This window comes from Brachycentrus maculatus, unplaced genomic scaffold (genome assembly GCF_059751285.1).
Source record: "Brachycentrus maculatus isolate JH-2025_06_01 unplaced genomic scaffold, ASM5975128v1 h1tg000117l, whole genome shotgun sequence".
Lineage (NCBI taxonomy): Eukaryota > Metazoa > Arthropoda > Insecta > Trichoptera > Brachycentridae > Brachycentrus > Brachycentrus maculatus.
The window spans coordinates 1100730-1122500 of NW_028280870.1; the positions used below are offsets into that span (position 1 = coordinate 1100730).

Sequence of the window (21771 nt, forward strand, 5' to 3'; positions counted from 1 at the left end):
GATTATTTATGGTGACAGAAACGGTTGAAAATTAGACAGATAATTTATATTCACATTGACAGAAAAAAATATTATTGCATACACATAAAATTCCAAAAGTCTTGTCTCTATAAATCAATACAGCTGAGAATAATGAAGCAACGGTGTTCTACTTTGTTGACTGTGCATTAGTACTTATAATCTGGACAAATTACAATTTTACAATTATTAAAGGTATATGTATTATCCGCCTCCGTAGTGTAATGGTCAGCACGCTCGGCTACCGTACTGGAGGACCCGGGTTCGATTCCCAGGGAGGGTCAAATAAATAAAAGTGATTTTTTTCACTCTAATATTTATTCAATATTACCCTGGACTGGTAACTGAAGCGGAGGGCTGATCACCTTTCCTTTATGTGTTAATGATCGAGATATCACTGCGTTTATATGATGCAGTGCCCTATGCACCATTGGGGTGCGGAGAAGGGTTTGAATGAAATATGTATTATCTTCAGGAAGAAATATTTTTCTCTTGTCTGCACCCAATGGTGCAAAGGGCACTGTTATCTTGATCATTATTTATAAGATTTTCAGTCGTGCGCTTCACGTACCAGACCAGGTTGATATTAAATAAATACTTAATATCAACCTGGTCTGCACATATATTTACTTTTACCCTCGCGGGAATCAAACCCGGGACCTCCACTACGGTAGCCAAATGGTTTAACACTACACTACGGAGGCAGGCGAGGGAAAAGTAATAATTGATTTGATTTTATTTTAAATAGTGCACAAGTGTTTCAACATATTATATGAAATAAAAATTACTAGGTATCAGTTTAAAAAAAGTCTCATACCTTAAGGATCTACATAACTAAATGTAAAGATTATAATAATTTGGAGTTTGAGATGGATGATCTATTAAAATAATAATTATTAATATTCTTATCAACCCATTTGCTTATTTATATAATATGTAGTACAGTATATTATTGAGCTTAATATATTAAAATTCTATTTATATAAAATTACTAAGGCTCATTTACAGTAATGTGATTTTGTTGTATCACATTTATTTATTTATTTGAAAAACAAAACACAGTGCAATACTAAAAACTATATAGTAGATATGCATATTACCTCTATTTGGGTTAGTGGATATTTTTATTGCGAAATTGAGGCACTTCAAATTAAGTGTATTTTTACACTACTTAGCAGACCAAAAATGTCATTGAATTATTTACAACCTGTTTTCAAAGTCAAACTGATACAAGTGTTTTACTTAATTTATTTATCTGTCAGTCGAACAATGAAGAACAGAGGCTACGAAATATGGTTTTACAGCAGGATGATGCTTATATCTTGGACAGACTGAATAAAAAATTACTGAACTCAATTAAGCGAAGGAATATTGAGTACCTGGGACACATCTTGAGACATATCGGTATCAACATCTCCAGGAAGTATGGATGGAGAAAATAGATGACAGAAGAGGAATAGGCAGATAGAAAAAGTAATGCGGCTGTCCAAACTTAAAACACAGTAAGGGACATTTTTTTCATAGTACTTTTTTTTTGTTGCATTTTTGGACTGAGTAGAATCTACTTAGTCCAAAAATGCAAAAAAACCTACTACAAAAAATGTCCCTTACTGTGTTTTGAGTTTGGACAGCCGAATGGTTCTTTATGCTAATAAGAGAGTGGGTCAGAATTCAATGTGATTTCAAGTTATAAAAGTTTTTTTTTATTTATTATTTTTTTTAAAAAAAAGAGAAATATTTGTGTTTTTATTATTTACACAAATATTTCAATTTTATACTATTTCTGTGAGCCTAAGCGGCTCATTATTAGAAATAGGTATCAAATTGTGGTTTGGACCGAGTTTGAACCGAGAAACTCTGGCTTAAGAGTCCGCGACACTAACTACAGGACCACAACCCGACACAAAGTTCAAAAAATTATATAACAAGAATGTTCAATCATGGGCAGAATGCTGAATGCTATACAGTGTAAAAAGTGACTACTAAAACAAGCCAATCGCACACCATAAGCCCCATAAATGCCCTTCAAATGAATTATCTTTGCTGAGACGCCTATTCAACATCAAGTGAAATATTAAGTAGTTAATAAAGTAGTATTTGAATTCATATTACTAACAAGAACAGGATTCTATGTGACCCTTCCTACAATTTGATAAGTAGGGTGCACTTCAGTAATGGAAAAATAATCAACATACTATGTAATACAAAAATGCCACATCAATACTTTTCCCTTTCCAGTATTAATGTTACAATTACATGTAGAATTCTATGTTTTAAAAACTTTCTATCAAAGGTAGAAAGCATCGTGTGATAAACATTTTATAAATGGAAAAATCAAATTAAATACACAGTGACTTCATTTCAACTTAACATAAAAACAATATCATTTAATCAAAATAAAAAAGCAAATATATATACAGTATCAACATAAAACAAAGTGCAATGTTATTTACAATGTGAATAAATAAACAATAATAAAACTAAAAATTAAATGTTTTCAAGAAAAGGTGTTCTTATCAAAGTATGTTTAAACATTTGCATGGATAATATTATAATTTGCATGAAAGAATGATAATTATGTACATTTTTTAGATAGAAGACCACTTCTCTCGTTAGTGTTTATTGAAGATCAAGACACGCTCAAATAAATCAACAATACTGACAGCGCAAATACCTTGAATTTTATTACTGGGCAATGTAAAGCCAGTGAATTACATCATAATCCATCAACAAAAAAGTATGACTAATCCAGTCATCAATATTCATAAAAGGTAGTCATCGACTGGACTTGTGAAAATAATGGAGAAAAATAATGCACAAACAAAAAGTTTATTTTGAAAAATATTAAGTGTTTAATAAATTCGTCCCCTCAACACTCATACAAATTGGCAGGGTATCCAAACTTAAGTGTCCCAGCCGTTGCTACTATTCCTCCTCCATTTCCTTTCCCAAAAGTCGTGACCTCCTTTACCCTGAGCTTGAGTCACCTGTATTTTATCAACTCCTACTTCCTATGAACCGGAGTGCATTACTTATCATTTCGCTTACATATAATTCAAGATTATGTTGACACCATATCGATGTTATGCGGCGCCCTATACAATGTTGGGTGCAAATAGGGTCAAAGAATGATTTCATATTTAAAATAAATAATAAAGCATATGAAATTGTTAATTTTTAATACAATTTGTCAAATCACATTGAGTAATTCTTTTCTTTGAAACAATGTTCTATTCGACTTTTAAAACTGATGTTGTCTTGAGAAAAATGAGGTACATGTTTCAATATTGCTTGGCAAAATTTCAGTTATACCTTCAATTAAATTACTAATTAAGTAGCTTTGTCTTCAATTGTAACCGTTAACGCAAGCTGTCAACAACCTGCAAAATAATAGCCCTTCGATATTGGATAAACACATTAATTTATTAGTTGAATTAATGCTGTGAAAACAATCATTTTAAATATTCATTTGAAGTCCAGTCAAATGATCCGATTAATAGGTATTTAAGTAGTGTAAAAGTATACAAGTATCGTTGAGCATACTTAAAAAACTAGCCAAATATCATATTTAGTTTTTTTTTAAAAGGAATACCCGCAAAAGCTCTATTTTTAGAGGCTTGTGTGCCGGTAGGATAATAAGGATAGGATAGGTTGAAAGTTGATACATTAAACCATGTTATTAAATTAACAATTACTTTGTAAATTCCACAATCTATTATTATATAAATCAAATTTGGATTTCTGATACTACCAAATTAATTTGTCACAGCTGTTTCGCCTTGTGAGGCCAATATCAAACAGCTCTGAAAAAACCCATGAAATTTATTTAATGTACAAATTCATAAAGCTGACAGTATAGGTACATTTAGTTAATACATATGTCAGAGTGAATAAATTTATAAATAGACATTGTGCTGATATTTCAAACGTATTTTTTCAGAAAAATGTAAACTTGAATGTCGGAGGAGTATTAAGAATTGAATTTATTCGCAGACTTTTTAAACATTTAAATGAATTCATCAGAAAATAATTACATGGATTCAATTGCTCCGGTTTTACAGTATGCTCAGGATACATCTTTTGTAGTATTACTATATAGTAAAGATGCGAAAAATATAAGGAACATTATAAAATTATCAATAATAACAAAAGAGGAATAAAATATATACATAAATAAGTATTTACTATTTTGTTAATTTGTAATACAGTGAAACCTCTATCTATCGTTCCTCGAATAATCATTTTCCCGGATGTGTCGTTTATTTCTTTTAGTCCAAATTCATTTCATACAAAAATAGATCGCATCGATCGTTTCTCTATCCACCATTTTACCGCATTCATCGTTTGAATTCGCAGAAGAGGTCGATATTGATGAAGAGGAGGCGCTGCCTGTACCTTCATTTTCAGAAGCATGCACACTCTTTGAAAGATTAAAAACTTTCTACTACGCACACTCAATAACTGATGCCGAAAAAAATATCATTTGTAAAGCCGAAAATATACTGTTGACTTGCGGAAATAAAACAGTAAAAAAAAACAAATGTCGATGAAAGATTATTTACAAAGTAATAAACTTTAATATTTTTTTGGTTCTGTTTAGCTTTGTATTTTTTTAAATGAATACACACATTTCTTTACATCTAAAATTTGTTTTCTTCTTATAATTTGCATCTACCAATGGTTATGCAGATTGGGAGGACGGTATCTTTACTCGATCGTATCTCCTTGCGTTTTATCCTCTTAATTCCGCATTCATAGTTTATTTCAATAGGTCCCTTTAAAAACGATAGATAGAGGTTTCACTGTATTTTATAAAAAATAATTTACAGTCAAGATTCCCTAATAACCTTGAATTTTCAAAAAAATGAACATGGTTAATGAAAATAAACAAGTTTGTTGTAATTGAGAACAAGTCAATATGTATAAGGTTCATTTGCCATTGGGTGGATAAAAAAATTGTATTAAATTTTTTAAACACATACATTTTATGGTATCATAAACACCTTTTCATGAAAATTACTCAATTCTGTCTATCTTCGTCCCATCCAATGGCAGAAGAATCCAAATTAATTGTTCACCTACTCTGGTTGATAAAGATTAACACAAAACTAAATAGAACTCATTTATCAATACTATAAAAACATGATAAATTCCAAAGTAAAAGTAGGAACATTAAAACAGAAATTTGGCATGGTGTCTAATTAAGTAAAATTATCTATTGTAGTGACTATTTGAGGCATGAAATGTGAATTTAGTGAAAACGAGTTATAATATTACTAACGATGCGATGAATGAATAATAATTTTGCTAACAATATTTTTTAGTGTGTCAAAATTATCATCTAATTTAAGATATCAATAACAAAAATATATACACTAAAGTGTGCAAAAATCCAGCATCTGAAAAATATGTTTATAATTGTGATTTACCAAAGGTTATGGATGGCGAAAAGTTTTTTTTTGTGGAAACGTCATTAACTAAAATGAAACAGACACGTTTAAAAAATAAACAAGAAATTATAATATTGCAACTGAAAAATGTTTGATTTGTTTTTCTGAATTGATTTAAAATCTGATACTTCACTCTCTGTGTGCGGAGTATGGCGGTGAACTATTAATTATATTAGTCAATTTTATTCACCATTAGAATTTCAGACATGACGAAAATTACAGTAAAAATATTAACAAAGAACATGTCTTTGAGTGAGGCAGACTAGGTATCCATAATTAATTATGTGACATAATTAGGATTTTGGTGTTTATTCAATAGGTGCTCTAATGTGATGGAAAATATGTGAGATAATTGTATCAATGCCAAATATTCTGAGCAGCTACACTCTTCAATAAATTTATATAGAAAATTTCTTAAACTAGCCATATACGCTGCGGTATACCGGTGTAAGTGAACAAAGTGTGTATTTCTACTATCACATCAGGTGTATCTGTGCAGATGACTAAAAATAATTGATAATTTATTATTTGTACCTTTACGTATGCAGATTTCAGTAGTCAAGTACTTTAAAGTTAAAATTTGAAATATATTGTACGTGTACTGTTCAAGTGCGAATTATTAGTGTAAGCTTCAAATCAATAATTCATTAGTGAGAGGTTTTATGCTCAATTCTTGAAATAACTATTTATGACCTCTTTTTTTCCATGTTGTTTATTATGATATTCAAAGGCGAGTTAAAAGCCTATCATCGTATTGGGATGTATTGTGTAGATAATGCCATGGATTACCTCAATAAGTGTGAGCTCTAAATATACCTGTGCAGTCAAACTTTTCAGGTATATTACAGTGTATAAGGGTGCCTTTAAGAAATATTAAATAACTATACCATTATTTATATTGCGGATTTTTAACACTTTAAAAATGGAAATAATATCCACACTCAAAATAATTTAATCTAAAATTATATTTATACAAGAAGTTCTATGGCGTTGTGATATGAATATATACTGAGTTTATGGTATGAAATAATTGATTAGTTATGTTGTTCCTATAATGTACAAATATGGTAAAACCTCAATTTAATTATAAAATTTGGACAAAGGGATGTTCAGACAAAGGTCCATTATACAATATTATTGTTATTAGATAATAAAAAAACAAATACTATTATTTATTACCAATAATTAAACAATATTAGATGATTCATTTGTTGACTGTAAAATCAGTTGCCACAAAATTGATGCTTTACTGTATTTAATGTTACTGAAACGAGTGACAGATTATAGAATCAAGAAATAAGAAAAGATCATTCGCGAATCGAAGCATTAATATAAGAGAATATATTATCAATCAAATTAATGCTATGGTTCGTCAATAAGGATTTTAAGTATAAATATTACATGTTTCACTAGTTTGATAGACAATATTCAAATATAATCACTAAATTACAATAATTTACACAACTTCTTTGCATATATTAAAACTATTAAATTTGCAGCACACTTATTATAGGAATTTATATAATTTCTAAAAATAGGGCACTTTTCACATTTGCTTTGTTTTATAGCATTTGTTTAGTAGAATTATCATAGAGAAATGATGAACAAATTTAGCAGATATCATCAAATAATTTCTACTTTGGATAGAAGAGGTTCCTGGGGTGGAGGAACAGGTGGACTTTGCTTTTTTCTAAATGTTACAAAAGTATAAAATATACTTCCTAATACGCTAATATTTAAACCTACAAAATTAATCCAGGTGAACACGTAATCACCTCCCACAATCATCCCTAAATATGTAACCGAAATATTTTTTAAACAACCTATTATGGTCGTAGTCAGAGCACCATTAAAATTTGTACATAACATAATGGAATAGGAGAGTATGAATCCCATTATACAAGACAGGATGAACTGAACTAAAAACATAGGGTTAGTCCACCCTTCATAGGTGTATGACCTGTGCACGTCTCCGGACTGCCACGCTATAAAAACTGCCGGCAGAAACATAAACAGACAATTATAATACAATAACCCGTTGGCTCCCAAGTCTTTGGCATCTAGTTTCTTCTTCATACACACCCCGCTCCACGCTGTGAAGAAATCATTCAACAAAACTAACGTGTAACCGGACAACGAAAATGTTACATCGTCGGATGTCGCTATCAGAGTACCCAGAACCATGGAGAACACACTTAACTGAACAGGAATAGACGCCTTAACTCCTAGAATGAGTCTCTCCGCGATCATTGTCATCAGGATACTGAACCTTCGCAGGGCTGTGAACATGGGGAGACTGAGTTCCTTCGTCCCACCCAATCCGGAAGCCATGTTTCCGAGGTAAATAATTGGTAAAGGCCATATTCTTCTAAAGGTATTTTTTTCCAGAGGCGGGTACTTCACCATCCCGAGCTCTTTCGCCGAAGAGAGGACGAGAATTGTCGCCGCCATTTGTCCCAAGCCCAAGAACTGGTACGAGGGAAATTGGTAGTTGGTTAACACAGACTTATTTATAACCGTTATAAGCAACGATGCTACTCCATAGAATAAAGCACTGAGAACTTTCTTCCAATATATGGCAATCTCCGCCGCTTGCGTTGGACTGGTATCTGCAGATACAGAAGTCATCGTAATTTGTTTCTTTATGGCTAAAACTAATGAACACACTCGAAATTTCTTCATTCGGTCGTATTGAAGAAATTTACAAATCACACCCCATTGTTTATCATCTCATAAGAATGTATTGACTATCGTATATTATCAACAGGATTCCGCACTGTTCCGGTTTCAATTTGCATTCAAATGAATACAAATGGCTTACTGTATTATGAATCACATTTTTACAGACTATTATTAAATAAAGTCATTGATGTAACAGTACAACATGGGATCCGATCATTTTGTGCTCCTAATGCCGTCATTTTAAAATATTTTAATATTATATTGGCAGCGTAATTTAGATTTGCAACTGTAATATTTTCCGGGTGTAATCAAAATACATTGCAAAACCTAACCTGTTGACGTTTCTACTGTCCTTGGTGACCATGAAAAAAATCATCGGATTTTTTTACAAAACCGCCGTAACACATAAAATTTTAACCGTTACACGAAATAAGAGTTCTATATCCCTTAAAAATAGGTTTACAACAAACACTTATGAAACCACACATCATTTTGACGTATTTGTGGCATGCGCGATATCGTCATTTGTATACGTATGTATTTTCGACAACATGTCAAATTGTGTCCATCTAGCGGACGAGGCGTGAATGATTTTAAATTTCGCTACCTCTTCACAATGTTAATTTTATGTAAAATATACAGATGCGTACTTTCGAGAAGAAAAAAATTATGAGCTCGATTTTTTACAAGCGATTACTGACACGATTTGACAACTAAAAACGAGCGGGAACAGTAGAAGTGCAATCTGTATCTGTTTGGCTCTTGAATCTTGAAGGTTTCGCAACAAAAAAAACTACATTTTATAAGCTAGGATTTGATCAACAATGTTTTGCGCAATATTTATAATTGGATATCTTTTCATAGTTTCAATATTTTTAGTATAAAACTAGACATTTCTTGAATGTTTTTCGCAGATACTTTGTGGCACATTTTAGAAAGTTTTTAAAACTAGACATTTTCTTGAATTTTTATTTTAGAATGCTAAAACTAACAGCAAGTTGAAAAAATATTGTACCAATTATAATTACAATAATTTGAAATTCTTCGCGATTTTACGTATTCCACAGACTCGAAAAAACTACGATAAATATATGAGGAATCATGATGTACTAAAAATAGAAAATATTTGTATTAATGCATGTGCATCTATAGTGCTATTTGATGCAATCATTGGACCGTTTCAAAGAAAATGACATTTTCGTTGCATTACGTACTTGATATCTTATAAACTGTCGTATTGCTATTTTTGACATGCAATGAGGATTGATTACATCTATGTACTCAAATAAAATAAAATAAAAAATTACTGAAATTAATTCAATAATATAATTACACATTCGACATTTTTTAACTTTTATTTTCTCTATTAAAAGCAGCTTCGTACTATCAATGGCCGCTAATTCACATTCATTATAAAAAAGCTCTGCCTACTTTTTGTAATTTGGTTCCACTTAATGCAATAAACTTTAAATTATTATCTTTGAAAGGACCAGAAACCTTGACGACTGTTTCCTAAGCATCGGTGGTTCAGTGGTAGAATGCTCGCCTGCCACGCGGGCGGCCCGGGTTCGATTCCCGGCCGATGCAATCATATTTTTATAAACTTTTTTTTTTAAATCAAATAAATTCTTTTGTTTTTCTTTGCCAGTAATTAAAAATGTACAAATAAAATTATTGCTTCGATTCATTAATAATTTATAAAATAATAATAATCAAAAAATAGTTTTTAACTCGAGAGTAGAGAGTACATAACAACATCAACTAGGTCCATTTCACGAAATCTATCTAAGAAAGTAATAAGTACTATTAACAATAAATTTAGATATTTTATATAGCGCCATTTTCATAAAGCACCACCACAAGGGAATTTTTGTATTAACGTGTAATGTTAAAAATGTTGAGTTTGAGAATACCAAGATCGAACTGAAGTTTGGGCAAGGAAGACCGACCTAAATTTCCGCCTTTATTTTAGAGATTTGTGATGTAATATGATTCCTCCACTTTAAGGAGAAGGACAGAAAAGTAACTCGTTGGCCGGGAACGTTACGATAAGGAAATGGACGTCCCAAAGCGATATCTCGGGTGAGAAGTAGAAATTTATGTTAATTTGTGCTAATATATCGTTCCCTAGTGATGTAGTACTCATTTTTATATGGCGCTTTCAAACCAGTCTCGAGTTCTGTTGGGTTTATGTGCTGCGAAGATGGAGAGATGGAATAATTCCATATTCCAACATGACTTGGGTGGCTCGGCTCACATGTAGAATTTCCAATTACTGTCCTAATTTTACAGTCTATTAATTCCACTGCAACAACATAAATGTTAATTTATGAATTACAAGCTGAACTCGTATTAAGCTTCCAGCCAAATGCCAGGTCGTAAGCCCTGGGATGCTCAGACTTCCATCTTCTTTCATAAATAAAAAGTGAAGAATGATACATGCTTCATATCAAGATAAGATACTTTTAAAATTGACACATTCATCTGTAGAGTGAATTGTCCAGTGTCCGATATAATAAATAATATTAATAAAAAAATTTAAAAAACGTATTTGCCGTAGATCATAAACGCATCGCGGCCGCACAAATATAAGCCACGGGCCGTGCTTTGGACAGCCCTGGCTTAGTTTATGATTTAAAGTATGAATTATTTTATCTTTAAAGCTAAAATGTATTAGACTCATGATTCAAAAATTAACCGGCGTTAGCCGTATTGTACCAACTGCGTAAAATTATGGTCCACCGCCTTCGTCATCGATCATTTTTATCTTACAAATTAAAATACACACCTGATTTTCGCAGTCCGTTTGTTTTTAATTAAAATTTTAATTGTTTTGCAAAGTACTCGCGTTCAAATTTCTCATTTTGGTATTACATACAAACTTCAATTTAATATTTTTTATTTGGTACGAATATTGGATTTAGCATATCAACCACTATTTTAACTTGCAAAATACACGTAACGAAAAACGAAATTATAGTAAGTTTCAATTTATGTGGATATACTTGAAATGCTTTCAAACTCGTCTGCCTTTGTGCTTTGCAAATCACATGTTTTGCTACTAAATAGACCTCAAAACCTCATCCAAGTATTATATTATACATTGATATACTACAGCGAATGATATAAATTATGTTAAAATAGCCAAATTATTATTTTTGAATACGAAACTACTTTACACACGACGATGTCACGAGTATCTTTTTTCCCGCCATTTAAAACATGTTACATAATGTTTAGTAGGTACTTTACTTTATATTTTCCTTATTTCTTTATGGCTTTCAAAAGTGCCAATAAAAAAACATAGCACCTTTAATAAGAATAACACCATTATGGAAATCGCACTTAATTCTGAATAAAACATGAATATTTTTACACATTTAAAATTTTAAACATTAAAAGAGCACTTTTATCAGTTTTTTAATGTTATTTAATATTTTTAAATCTGAAAAAGGGTTTTTCAATGTTTTTTTTAACGGTAACAGCTCTTTTGCCTTGCAATGGCATTATCAAACTGTGTCGAAAACATCAAAGGCACACATTTGTAAAACTGGTGATAAAGTTTCTGATTTCTTATTTCTACACAACTTTATTGTTTCTACAATAGATTTTTACAGTAAACTAAGTAAACGCTTATTCAATAAATAATTTTATAATATTTGCCTTATCCACAAATGACTTATGAAACTCCCGGTAGTTACAGATTCTCGTAGTATTTCTCATCTTTTTAAAGATTCATATTAGGGAACTTTTGCAATAGAGCGCGAAATTGAAGATTTTTCAATGGTTCAGAGGTAATACGAACGTCCTATAGAATAGGAAACCTGTCGATGCTGTGCGGAGTGAAATGAAATCTTTATTACAATACTTCATATCGACAGTATTTGAGAAAAAATGTATGTAAAAATATTAACTTTTCATAGCAAGAACAGACGTGGAAATAATGTGTGAAAAAATATATAGAAATAACATGTTTTAAATGAAGCCCGAGAATATTCATATTATTTTTGACATCTCATCAAAGATGAAGAATAATATGGAAGTCTGGGCATTTACGGGGCTGACGACCGTCAATCCAGATTTTGTGAACAAGTATTTGGACACACTCAAAATGTTGTACACGATAATATTATTTGTATTATTTATTAAATATCTTGTAAATAATAAATAGACTAGTGATGTTGGCAAAGTTTGTTACTTATAACTGGATAAATATTTAAATAAGTTTATTTATTATTTCTTAAAATGAGTAAATTGGAAAAAAAAAACAAATGAAAAGAGTTGCTGTATTAATTAACGATCATATTATAAGTAAGTATATTAAATTTTTGTTACTGTAAATTAATGAAAATAAGGGAGATATAGGGTGTAGGACCAGGTAAAGAATTGAGGGGAGAGGAATAGGATCCAAGAAAGAAATGATATCATAAACAGATAGCAATGTTTCGGGCGTTTCTCAAGGTCATCAGAAATGGTTAATTTTTTACATGAACAGATAATCCCTTCCCCAGACAGCCGCTTGGACGGAAATGGAATTACTGACGACAAATAAAATTATAACCGTGTAGACCAAAAGTGACGCTTATTTATACTATATACAAAATGGATTGATAAAAAGGGGTCTAATAGTAATAAGTACAGTTGTCAGCGATGACGATAACGGGGTCATTAATTAGTAACCTCTAAATCGTCAGTGGTCTACATATACTTATTAGTCATAGACCCTGATAAACACAATGGTATTTTTGATTATAGTAAAACGTTGTTGAAAAGTAAACATGAATACAATTTACTGGTAAATATACTAGTAAACAAATTTAGGAATGTCATGTAAAGAAATAAACGTTCAGATAAAGGGCGAAATCATATACACACAATCAAAGGCAAAGGGTACCTACATATTATGCTTCATCCGATATAGGACAGTTAAATTATTGTTAACTAGAGAACTAAGTTTGTTGTTGTGAAATACAGTCTACAATCACTGTTGAAATACATTATTTTCGATCATTTATTTATTATTCTTCCAGTCGTGTCATACGTAGCGTAACAAGCTGTTTTAAATCAAATCAAATATATTATATAAGAAAAACGTATTATATAAGAAAAACGCGTGTTGATATTTTTAAGCATAAAGATCATATCGTTTTAGTTAACATGGAAATACGACATGACATTATTGTTTGGCTCGGAGCAATACATTTTTTTTGTATTGCTTCAGTGAATTCGTCTAATATACTGTGGATATCGGGACTGGCTTCTCCGAGTCATCAAATTTGGAGCGGGGTTCTTCTGGAAGCTTTGGCGTCAAGAGGTCACAACATTACTGTACTGAGTGTCGATCACGAACAAAACCATATACCGAATGTCACCCACATTCACATGGAAAACATTTACGAGTTTTACCACAGTAATAAGAAAAACTTGACATCGATGGATACGAATAATGCAGTGAATGACATAATCGATTTAGCAAACTTCAGGTCAGATGCTTGTATTCCCGCTTTTAATAGCAAAGGTGTCGAAAGACTCACGCAATACCCGGATAATTTTAAATTTGATGTAGTGATCCATGATTTTGCGGCTTCTCAGTGTTTGTTGGGGTTCGTTCCGAGATTCGGAGACCCTCCAGTGGTTGGTGTGTCTGCCAGTACCTGTCCAGTTGGAATATCGGGAGTATCTGGTAATCCTCAGTATCCGGCAATAATACCAGCAAATCACTTGCGCGTTGGGTTTTACATGAACTTCTTCGTCCGTGTTTACAACGTATTTATTTACCTTTACGACAATGTGGTCCGTGAATTCTATATGATCCCTAGAGAGAATGAGATGGCTAGGAGGTATTTCGATAATGAAACTTTGGATGTGGGAGCCATTTCTAGATCTTCCTCATTCGTTCTCGTTAACTTGGCACCTGCCGATGTAATGCAGCCTCTGTTTCAAACTGTGATTCCCGTTGGTGGGATGCACATACGAAATCCTAAACCTCTGGATGCTGTAAGTTATTATCACGATAATTGTGCACGTTTTATTCAATTTTTTTCTTTCTTAACTCTTTAATTTAAAATTCATCAAGTAATAAATCAGAAATTGGTTGAATTATACTGCATATAAAGCACATTTCATAATATTATAATAATATTTACTAAGTTTATACTTTAGAATTAACTTCGTGATCAGATATTTCAACAAAATGTTAGTTATAAGATTTCGGATTGCAGATTTCTTAGCTCCTATTGACAGACAAACTACGGATATATTAATAACGCATGTGATTAATATTTTTGGGAAGTTTTGTACATACTAAAATGTGTAATAGTACTATGGATACTGTTGTTTGCATGATAGGGTAGCGATTGGTCTGACATGTTACCGTACGGGTATATACCGAAACCAATAGACTAAAATCTCATTAATATATTAACAATGTAGCATATAACCATACTTATAAGCATATTACAAATAACATTTTGTTTAAATTTTATCAAATCAAACTGTCTGGGAGTATGGCCATATATGTACGGCCTTAAGTAAGGATTCTTTTTTCAAATTTATTTGTAAATAATAATAAAAACGTACTCGTTTAAAAAATATATAAAATAGTGAAATTAATGTAATTTGTGAATGTGTATAAATTTTTCACCTATACGTTAAAAATAATATGAATAGGGTAAATTTTAACACGTGAGTACATGATTCATCTACAATATTTTACACGCATTATTACATTGTTCCAGGAACTCGAGGATTTCATGTCTAAATCGGAGAAAGGAGTTATTTACTTTGCTCTCGGGACGAATATAAAGTCGGAGCATTTCTCTTTACAACAAGTAAAATATTTCTTGGAGGCCTTCTCCCGTTTCCCTTCCTACAGATTCGTATGGAAATATGACCCAACTCAGATGAAGCTGGTATTACCGAAGAACGTTTTCACAAGGAAATGGATGTCTCAAAATGATATCTTGGGTATAAATGAATTTCTAATCTTTTTTTGTTTAAGTAGATCTAATGTGTCTGTAATGTGTCTAAGGTACAAAAAAACTCTTTCTTGTGTCTAAAGATTGCAAAAGTTTGACATAAATAACAAGTCAAATTACAAGATAAATAAAAAAAAATTGTTTTAGGCGTCTCCTAGTGTGAAAAATTTTAAAGTGACTGCCGAATCAATTAATGAAATAATTGAAAAATCTTACATTATTTTCATGAAAGTCTTTGCTAAATGAAAAAAAACTCAATTTAACAATAGATGGTGCCGAGAGCTCACATGTGAAATGTGTCAATTGAAGGATGAATACAACTTCAGAAATTTTTGTAGTGTGGTTGTCAAGCATGCATGTGTAGAATGGTGAATGTTACACGTGTATAAAGTGATATTTTATATCAGGCGATGACAGGTCGTAAGCCTTGTAAATACCCAGATTTCCATATTCTTCTTCATCTACGTTGAGATGTCACTATAAATAACTTTTAAGTGGACAAACCCAGATTTGTGAACAATGATTTGGTCCGATCCAACAAACCAATTTTTACTGTTTTTCAGCCAGCCCATTGGTGAAGGTATTCATCGGACACGGTGGTGCTCTGAGTTGCCACGAGGCCTCTTGGTATGGAGTTCCTCAACTGCTGCTGCCCTTCATCATAGACCAAAAACACAACGCTGCCACGGCCGAGGAACGAGGAGTAGCTTTGCAATTGGACAAGGAAAACCTGTCTCCGGATCTGATCGCTGATAAATTAAACCAGTTGTTGCACGATACAAGGTATGTAGATCACAATACAATAAATAGGTAACGAAACAATAAATATGATGCATCGTTTGGCGTAAAATGAAGAATATTGACTGGTCCAATAAGTTATTTGAGATAGTCAGGAGATTTTGTGCACCCGCTGAGGAGATTTATCAATTTAAAATAAAATAAAGGATCAAGATTAGCTTATTTAAGTGAAATATTCAGAGTCAGATTTAAACGAGGAGTGTTGACTTGAAAAAGTGGGAGAGATTGGTCAATTCTGGTCAATTTGGGGAAATCCCGAGCAATGCCGGGAAATGCCGGGATGTCAAGGAGCCAACTAAGGAGAAGTGTTTGAATTTGATTGACATCGAAAGCGTTTTGGAAACAATAAAAAAAGTAGAGGAAATTGTCATCACGATGTTTGGAGATCCTGAATGACGCTATGATCCCTTCCCTTTGGAGACGAATGTTTTTAAATATTCAAACACTCTAGAACAAATTTAAGTAAGTTTAAACCTACATATATTATTTGCTTGTGTTTCCAGTTTCAGAAAGCGTAGCTTGGCTCTTTCGCGCTCGTTTCGCGACCAGCCGCAGTTGCCGCTAGAGCGCGCCGTGTTCTGGGTGGAGTACGCCATACGCCACGGGGCTGGTTCGGGTCTCCGCTCTCCAGGACAGGATCTCGGCTTCGTTCGGCAGATGGCGCTCGACGTTGCGGCTTTTTATCTCGTCTGTCTTGCAACATTGATTTACATAATTAAATTTATAATCGTAAATACAGTTGGTATAATGGCGGGTTCTAAGAAAATTAAAACTAATTAAATATAAGATAAGGATATACAAGGGAGAGTGAATGCTGGAAACAGAGTGAATGAATGACTCACGGAAATCAGTCAAACAAAAGCATAACAGTGGAATCTACAATTAGCGGTTCTGAATGTGAATGCAGTCGAAATGCGATCATTCAGACGAATGTCCGCAAAACGACATATGATAGATATTTGAATGGTAAAACAAGGAAAGAATGTAAGGGTGGTAAATCAGTCAGGAATAAAAAAATAGATACAAATAAATTATTTGTAGATACTAATAATAAAACTAAAAATACGCCGTCTTAAATAGTGTACCCAATTGTAAATTTTACGCATGATATTTTTAGTGTTTATATTTTTGTTCACAAAATCTGGTGTGTAGTAATATGTCTGGCCCAACATGCGGCCGGCCGCGTACTAAATTCTATATTTGCGAGTACCCCCTTAAGTGGAGTTATATGTACTGTACATTGGAACAGAATGTACGCACCGTACTGTAAATGAAAGTCATTACTAGCTGGACATCTCGGTGGAAGTAAGCTGTTAGACGGACAGCATTATTTTGCGAATCTCAGTATTTTTCCGTCTTAATTTTTTCCCTGAACCTCTGAAAGCGATTCAGGCAGTCGAAGCTCAGATAGCTGGAAATCTTCTTCTTCTTCTTTTTCTAGATCCTAAGGATCTGTTAGTGCTTCCGCTTGTAGCTCTTGGGATTTTGACTCCCAGATGTCTTTCCATCTTTTTGGAGGTGTGCCTGGGAGTCTGCGTCCTTCAGGGATTCCTTGAAGGGCGATACGTGTAAGTCTGTCATCTGCCATTCTGTTTATATGATCATTCCAGTATCGCCTTCGTTGTCGTCCCCACCTCACGATATCATCCGTCTTATACACGCTCCGGATGTCGGTATTTCTTATTCGGTCTCGCAATGTGTTTCCGGTTATGGATCGGAGAGTCTTCATCTCGGAGGTTCGAAGTCGAGATTTTGTTCTAGAAGTATCGCTGGAAATCTACTGCAGTTTATTATTTTATCGTTTCCTTAACGAATTTTATAAGCGCTTTGTAATTTCGTAAAATTTGTGAAACAATTCTTCCCCCTTCTCGGAATTATACGTTGGCATCTGATAAATGGGTATTATTACTTGTGTTAATTATCCAGTTTCACGGGGCGTTATTAAACAGTGCATTTCCTTAATTTTTCATTTTCTTTATCTTAATTATACCCCTTCTGCTAAGCTTCCTACGCCGCGCCATTAGCCTGAACTTTTCATATTAATGATCTTCCTTCGCCGGGGACGGGAATAAGAAGTTATGTTTGCTAATACTAGTTACAAAAAACGAGGTAATTTCGAGGAATAATTGTATTTCAGCTCCAGTTATTATTTTCAGAGTTAAGCAACTAATTAAAAACTTTGCCCGTTTACGTTGAGGTATGTAGTTTTTATTTAAAAACTTAATAAGTACAGGAAACACAGGTGAATATTATTACTATCAACAATATTCTTTTAATCGCCCTAATCTTACTATCAAAGAAGGCAGTCTCTACTGCCTTCTTTGATAGTAAGATTAAGGCGGGATAATCGATAGCCCGCAACATAATTTTCTTTAAACCCAAGTAACATTTAACGTAAATATTTTTTTGTTGCCGTATTGTATATTTGAGGATACACCCTTAGGAACGTACTTTATCAGTTATTCCTACTCCTATTTACCATACACGAAATTATACCTTAAAATAACATTAAAAAAAATAACTAAAAAATAATACGTACTCTAAACTCTCACTCCACTCTAAACTCTCCATATAGCTCATAATCCTTTTACGTGATACCCTTATTCGTTGTGTTATAGATATGTATCGCGTCGGGCGGGTTTTGTGGAACTTTAACCCCTATCGGCCGAGTGACCCTCGCTGGCAGTCGACCGTGGAAATTGGTTGTGTCCACTATTTTCCCATTATTTTCAAATGATGGAGAGCGTGCATGAGAGATACCGCGGACTTTCAATTTTTTGTCGTACGGCAAATCGGTTTTTTATATTAAAATTTAAATATCAATGGACTGTAAGTATAGAGAATTAGACACACAGGAAACAAAACTCCAGCTATACTAAATCAATTTCAATTTGACATATAAAGACGCGTTAAGCCAAAGAGATTTCCTCCATGAGTTTCTCTTTTTCTTTAGATTTTATATTGTAAATATAAGTACTGCTTATTTTTAATGTAAAGCCCAGTGGGCGTATATTATAATTTAAATAAATTACATTGTAAAAATATTTAAATAAAAACAAACAACCACACTTTATCACTATTCAAGAGTTAGAGAAATGCTCAAGATCACGATGAAAAATCGAACGTTACGAATGTTAACACTTGATGTTAAAGTAAGACATGACGTGGTTTTAAGGACTACGCGTAGTGTTTTTTGGTGGACCAGTTTTACAAGTTTTAGTGTAAGATGTTGGTGATTTAAGGTGTCCTATGATGAAAATACTACGGTAAAAATCATTCATCTGTCATGCTTGACACCTCGCCTAAAGGACCCTTAATATAAACCGACGTGCGACGAAAAAGATTCTTTCATTAATTCTTATTTTAACTCTAAAATTTAGAATTAGCTTCACATACGGTGTTTGAAAATGATGCGGAATGCATCGAAACACGTATCACAGTGGATTTTAAGAAATAGTGGTATTTACTAAGTAAAACATTAATTTAAAATGAAAAAGATTCTAATGTACGTAGATAACTGTTTTTAACATATTAATTATTCTAGTCTATATCTTCTTATTATAAATCAATTATGTCAAACACGAGCCTAATTTAAAAATGAAACAGCTGCAAAAGATGGATGACAAAGTAAGACATTACAGTCCACGACGGCTCTTCTTGTTGTTCGCGGTGATGACAACGTGAAAGTCGCTTTGTTTCCCACGGGGTGTGGTTGTTTCAGGGATTTATCTACTATCCACTATCTAGGTTCCTACTCCTGTTCATTACTTTAGCACAAAACCCGATGAACGATAGTTCGCTATTCATACTATGAATCGATTGTACCCAAATAAAGGGTATTCATACAACAATGCTCCACAAAATGGAGCTAGCGGCCAAAGAAACTCTAAAAATTAGGTTTTGCTTTCCATAAAGCCATAGAATATAATTTATCGTATTTATCATAGAACACCAGGACTAACTAACCTTCCCTTAAACCTTTGAAAAGTGGAAAAGCATGTTTTTTCCCAAAACCATAAATTTATATATTTATTTTTATAGATTATTTGGTTCAAGTCATCTTTGCAATATTTTTTTTTGTATCTACATACCACATCTTACATAATATTATGTATCTACTATTACATTTTTGTATTTACCTAATATCGTATATGTTTGACGTTTGAAAATATACTTTATTAAGTTTTTTGTATATTTTTCGTCATTATACAGCAGTTTCTTAGTTTTTTTCGTTTTAAGGATCATGTTTATAGGAAAAAAATAACATTAAAGTTGTAAAAATTGCTAAGAAAAGTCTCACTTTATTGCACATCCGCTATTTTCTTTAAATGTAAAGGAACATACATACCTAGGCATAGTTTTTACGATTAAAAATAAAACATCAGACAACCATATTAATTTCGAAATAACATAACACGTTACGTCTCTCTTGAGTATCACATTGTACGTAGTTATTTTTGTAGGTACGCTGGCAGTGACAGATTTATTAGCCTTTGACCTGTCAATATTCGCCAGCAGCGAGTACCCCCTGAATAGGAAAACCGCCAATTTAGAAACTGTCGTTCCACTGGACAACGATTTTACGCGGCATGTGCAAAACCAAAACACAAAATAACACAACCCTCGGAGGGTTTTCTCTGTTGCAGCTATAAATTTGCTCCTATGCCACTGTTATTTCGGATACACTATCTTCCTCGATCTACTATAGTTTAACGCGGGAGCGAATGCGATAAGACTATGATTTGGACTATGTTTTACATTTTGCATTTACATATTTATAAGTATTTGTTAGTGCTATGGCGGATCGCCAGTGTATTTTATGTCGCCATTGTAGGAAAGCGAACGGCTCCTACTATACTATGTGGTATGAAACGTTTAAACTAAATACATTTCGCACCGCTAGAATAACCAATATTGGTATCATAACACCACAGATTGACCAAAAAGCGCAGTTATGGTCGAAATAATTGACCAATGAAAATTAAGTAGGGGATCGAAGGTTATAGGAATCATAGTAGAATACCAAATTGAAAACGTATTTAGATAAAAGTGTCATTTTGGTACTTAAATCGGAGTGTCTCGCAAAATTATTAATTAAGAATGACTAGTATAATCCAGAACCAGATTTTTATCTGCGGAGTTATTGAAAAAGATTCACCTGACTATATTTTCCAAATAAGAAGAGTAAAACAAATGATTGCTTAGAAATATTTTAAGTATCAAATAATATTTAATAATATGTATTTCAATATCCTCTTCGTTGTTTGCTTTGCATACATCTTAGATCTTACAGATAATCAATCTTTTCCGTGTGTGGTAATTTTTCACCGAGCATGAATAAAAAAAAATAAATAACGAGTTAACTACGTGGCGTTGAATTTTTATTTTCAGTTCTGAAATTTTATTTTTTAACGTATTTTGCATTTCGAAAATTGGGATGCCAATCAGCACTGTCAGAAGGTGAATGATTCCGAAAATAAAATAAAGGAATATTAGTTTTTAATGAATAAAAGGGAAAAAAGTTATCTCCACTTTAAAGTCAAAACGATAATTTCCGTATTCAGTTCCCGTTTCATTGTCCCCTCGATTGTTGAATCCACACATATAAATGCTTTTAATTATAATATGCATTTGTGCATACCACGAATATGCAGTATCAATAAATCTAAAAGAACAGAATTGCATTTTTGGCCAAGTTTCGTAAGTCCTCGGTAGTATAGTGGTCAGTATCCCCGCCTGTCACGCGGGAGACCGGGGTTCGATTCCCCGCCGGGGAGATATATTTTTGTAATTTAATTATTTTTGTACTTTGATTATTTTTTGTAATTTTTTATTACTGGGAGATT

The 21771-nt window shown here is 32.7% G+C and overlaps 2 protein-coding genes and 2 non-coding genes across 4 annotated transcripts; 3 read left to right on the plus strand and 1 right to left on the minus strand.

Annotated features, from left to right (window-relative positions):
* Positions 1–1596: 1596 nt before the first annotated feature.
* frc (UDP-sugar transporter UST74c fringe connection) lies at positions 1597–8659 on the minus strand. Its single transcript, XM_088259453.1, has one exon. It carries the CDS (start codon positions 8148–8150, stop codon positions 7092–7094), a length of 1059 nt encoding a protein of 352 aa, XP_088115579.1. The 5' UTR covers positions 8151–8659; the 3' UTR covers positions 1597–7091.
* Positions 8660–9666: 1007 nt separating this feature from the next.
* TRNAG-GCC (transfer RNA glycine (anticodon GCC)) lies at positions 9667–9737 on the plus strand. The gene has a single exon. It is a non-coding gene; the product is annotated as a tRNA-Gly (tRNA).
* Positions 9738–13209: 3472 nt separating this feature from the next.
* On the plus strand, positions 13210–17105 carry LOC148309795 (UDP-glucosyltransferase 2-like). The gene is made up of 4 exons (XM_088259448.1): positions 13210–14147; positions 14888–15116; positions 15691–15910; positions 16429–17105. The coding sequence occupies exons 1-4, from the start codon at positions 13308–13310 to the stop codon at positions 16703–16705; spliced, it is 1566 nt and encodes a 521-aa protein (XP_088115574.1). The 5' UTR covers positions 13210–13307; the 3' UTR covers positions 16706–17105.
* A 4525-nt stretch (positions 17106–21630) lies between these two features.
* Positions 21631–21702, plus strand: TRNAD-GUC (transfer RNA aspartic acid (anticodon GUC)). The gene has a single exon. It is a non-coding gene; the product is annotated as a tRNA-Asp (tRNA).
* Positions 21703–21771: the final 69 nt, after the last annotated feature.

What these genes read in the sequence shown, in the direction of transcription:
- frc (XM_088259453.1), bottom strand. Translation starts at nt 8,150, where the DNA reads ATGAAGAAATTTCGAGTGTGTTCATTAGTTTTAGCCATAAAGAAACAA.
- LOC148309795 (XM_088259448.1), top strand. Translation starts at nt 13,308, where the DNA reads ATGGAAATACGACATGACATTATTGTTTGGCTCGGAGCAATACATTTT. An exon ending in ATCCTAAACCTCTGGATGCT is followed by an intron (nt 14,148 to 14,887) that starts GTAAGTTATTAT and finishes ACATTGTTCCAG; the next exon opens with GAACTCGAGGATTTCATGTC. An exon ending in CAGTTGTTGCACGATACAAG is followed by an intron (nt 15,911 to 16,428) that starts GTATGTAGATCA and finishes TTGTGTTTCCAG; the next exon opens with TTTCAGAAAGCGTAGCTTGG.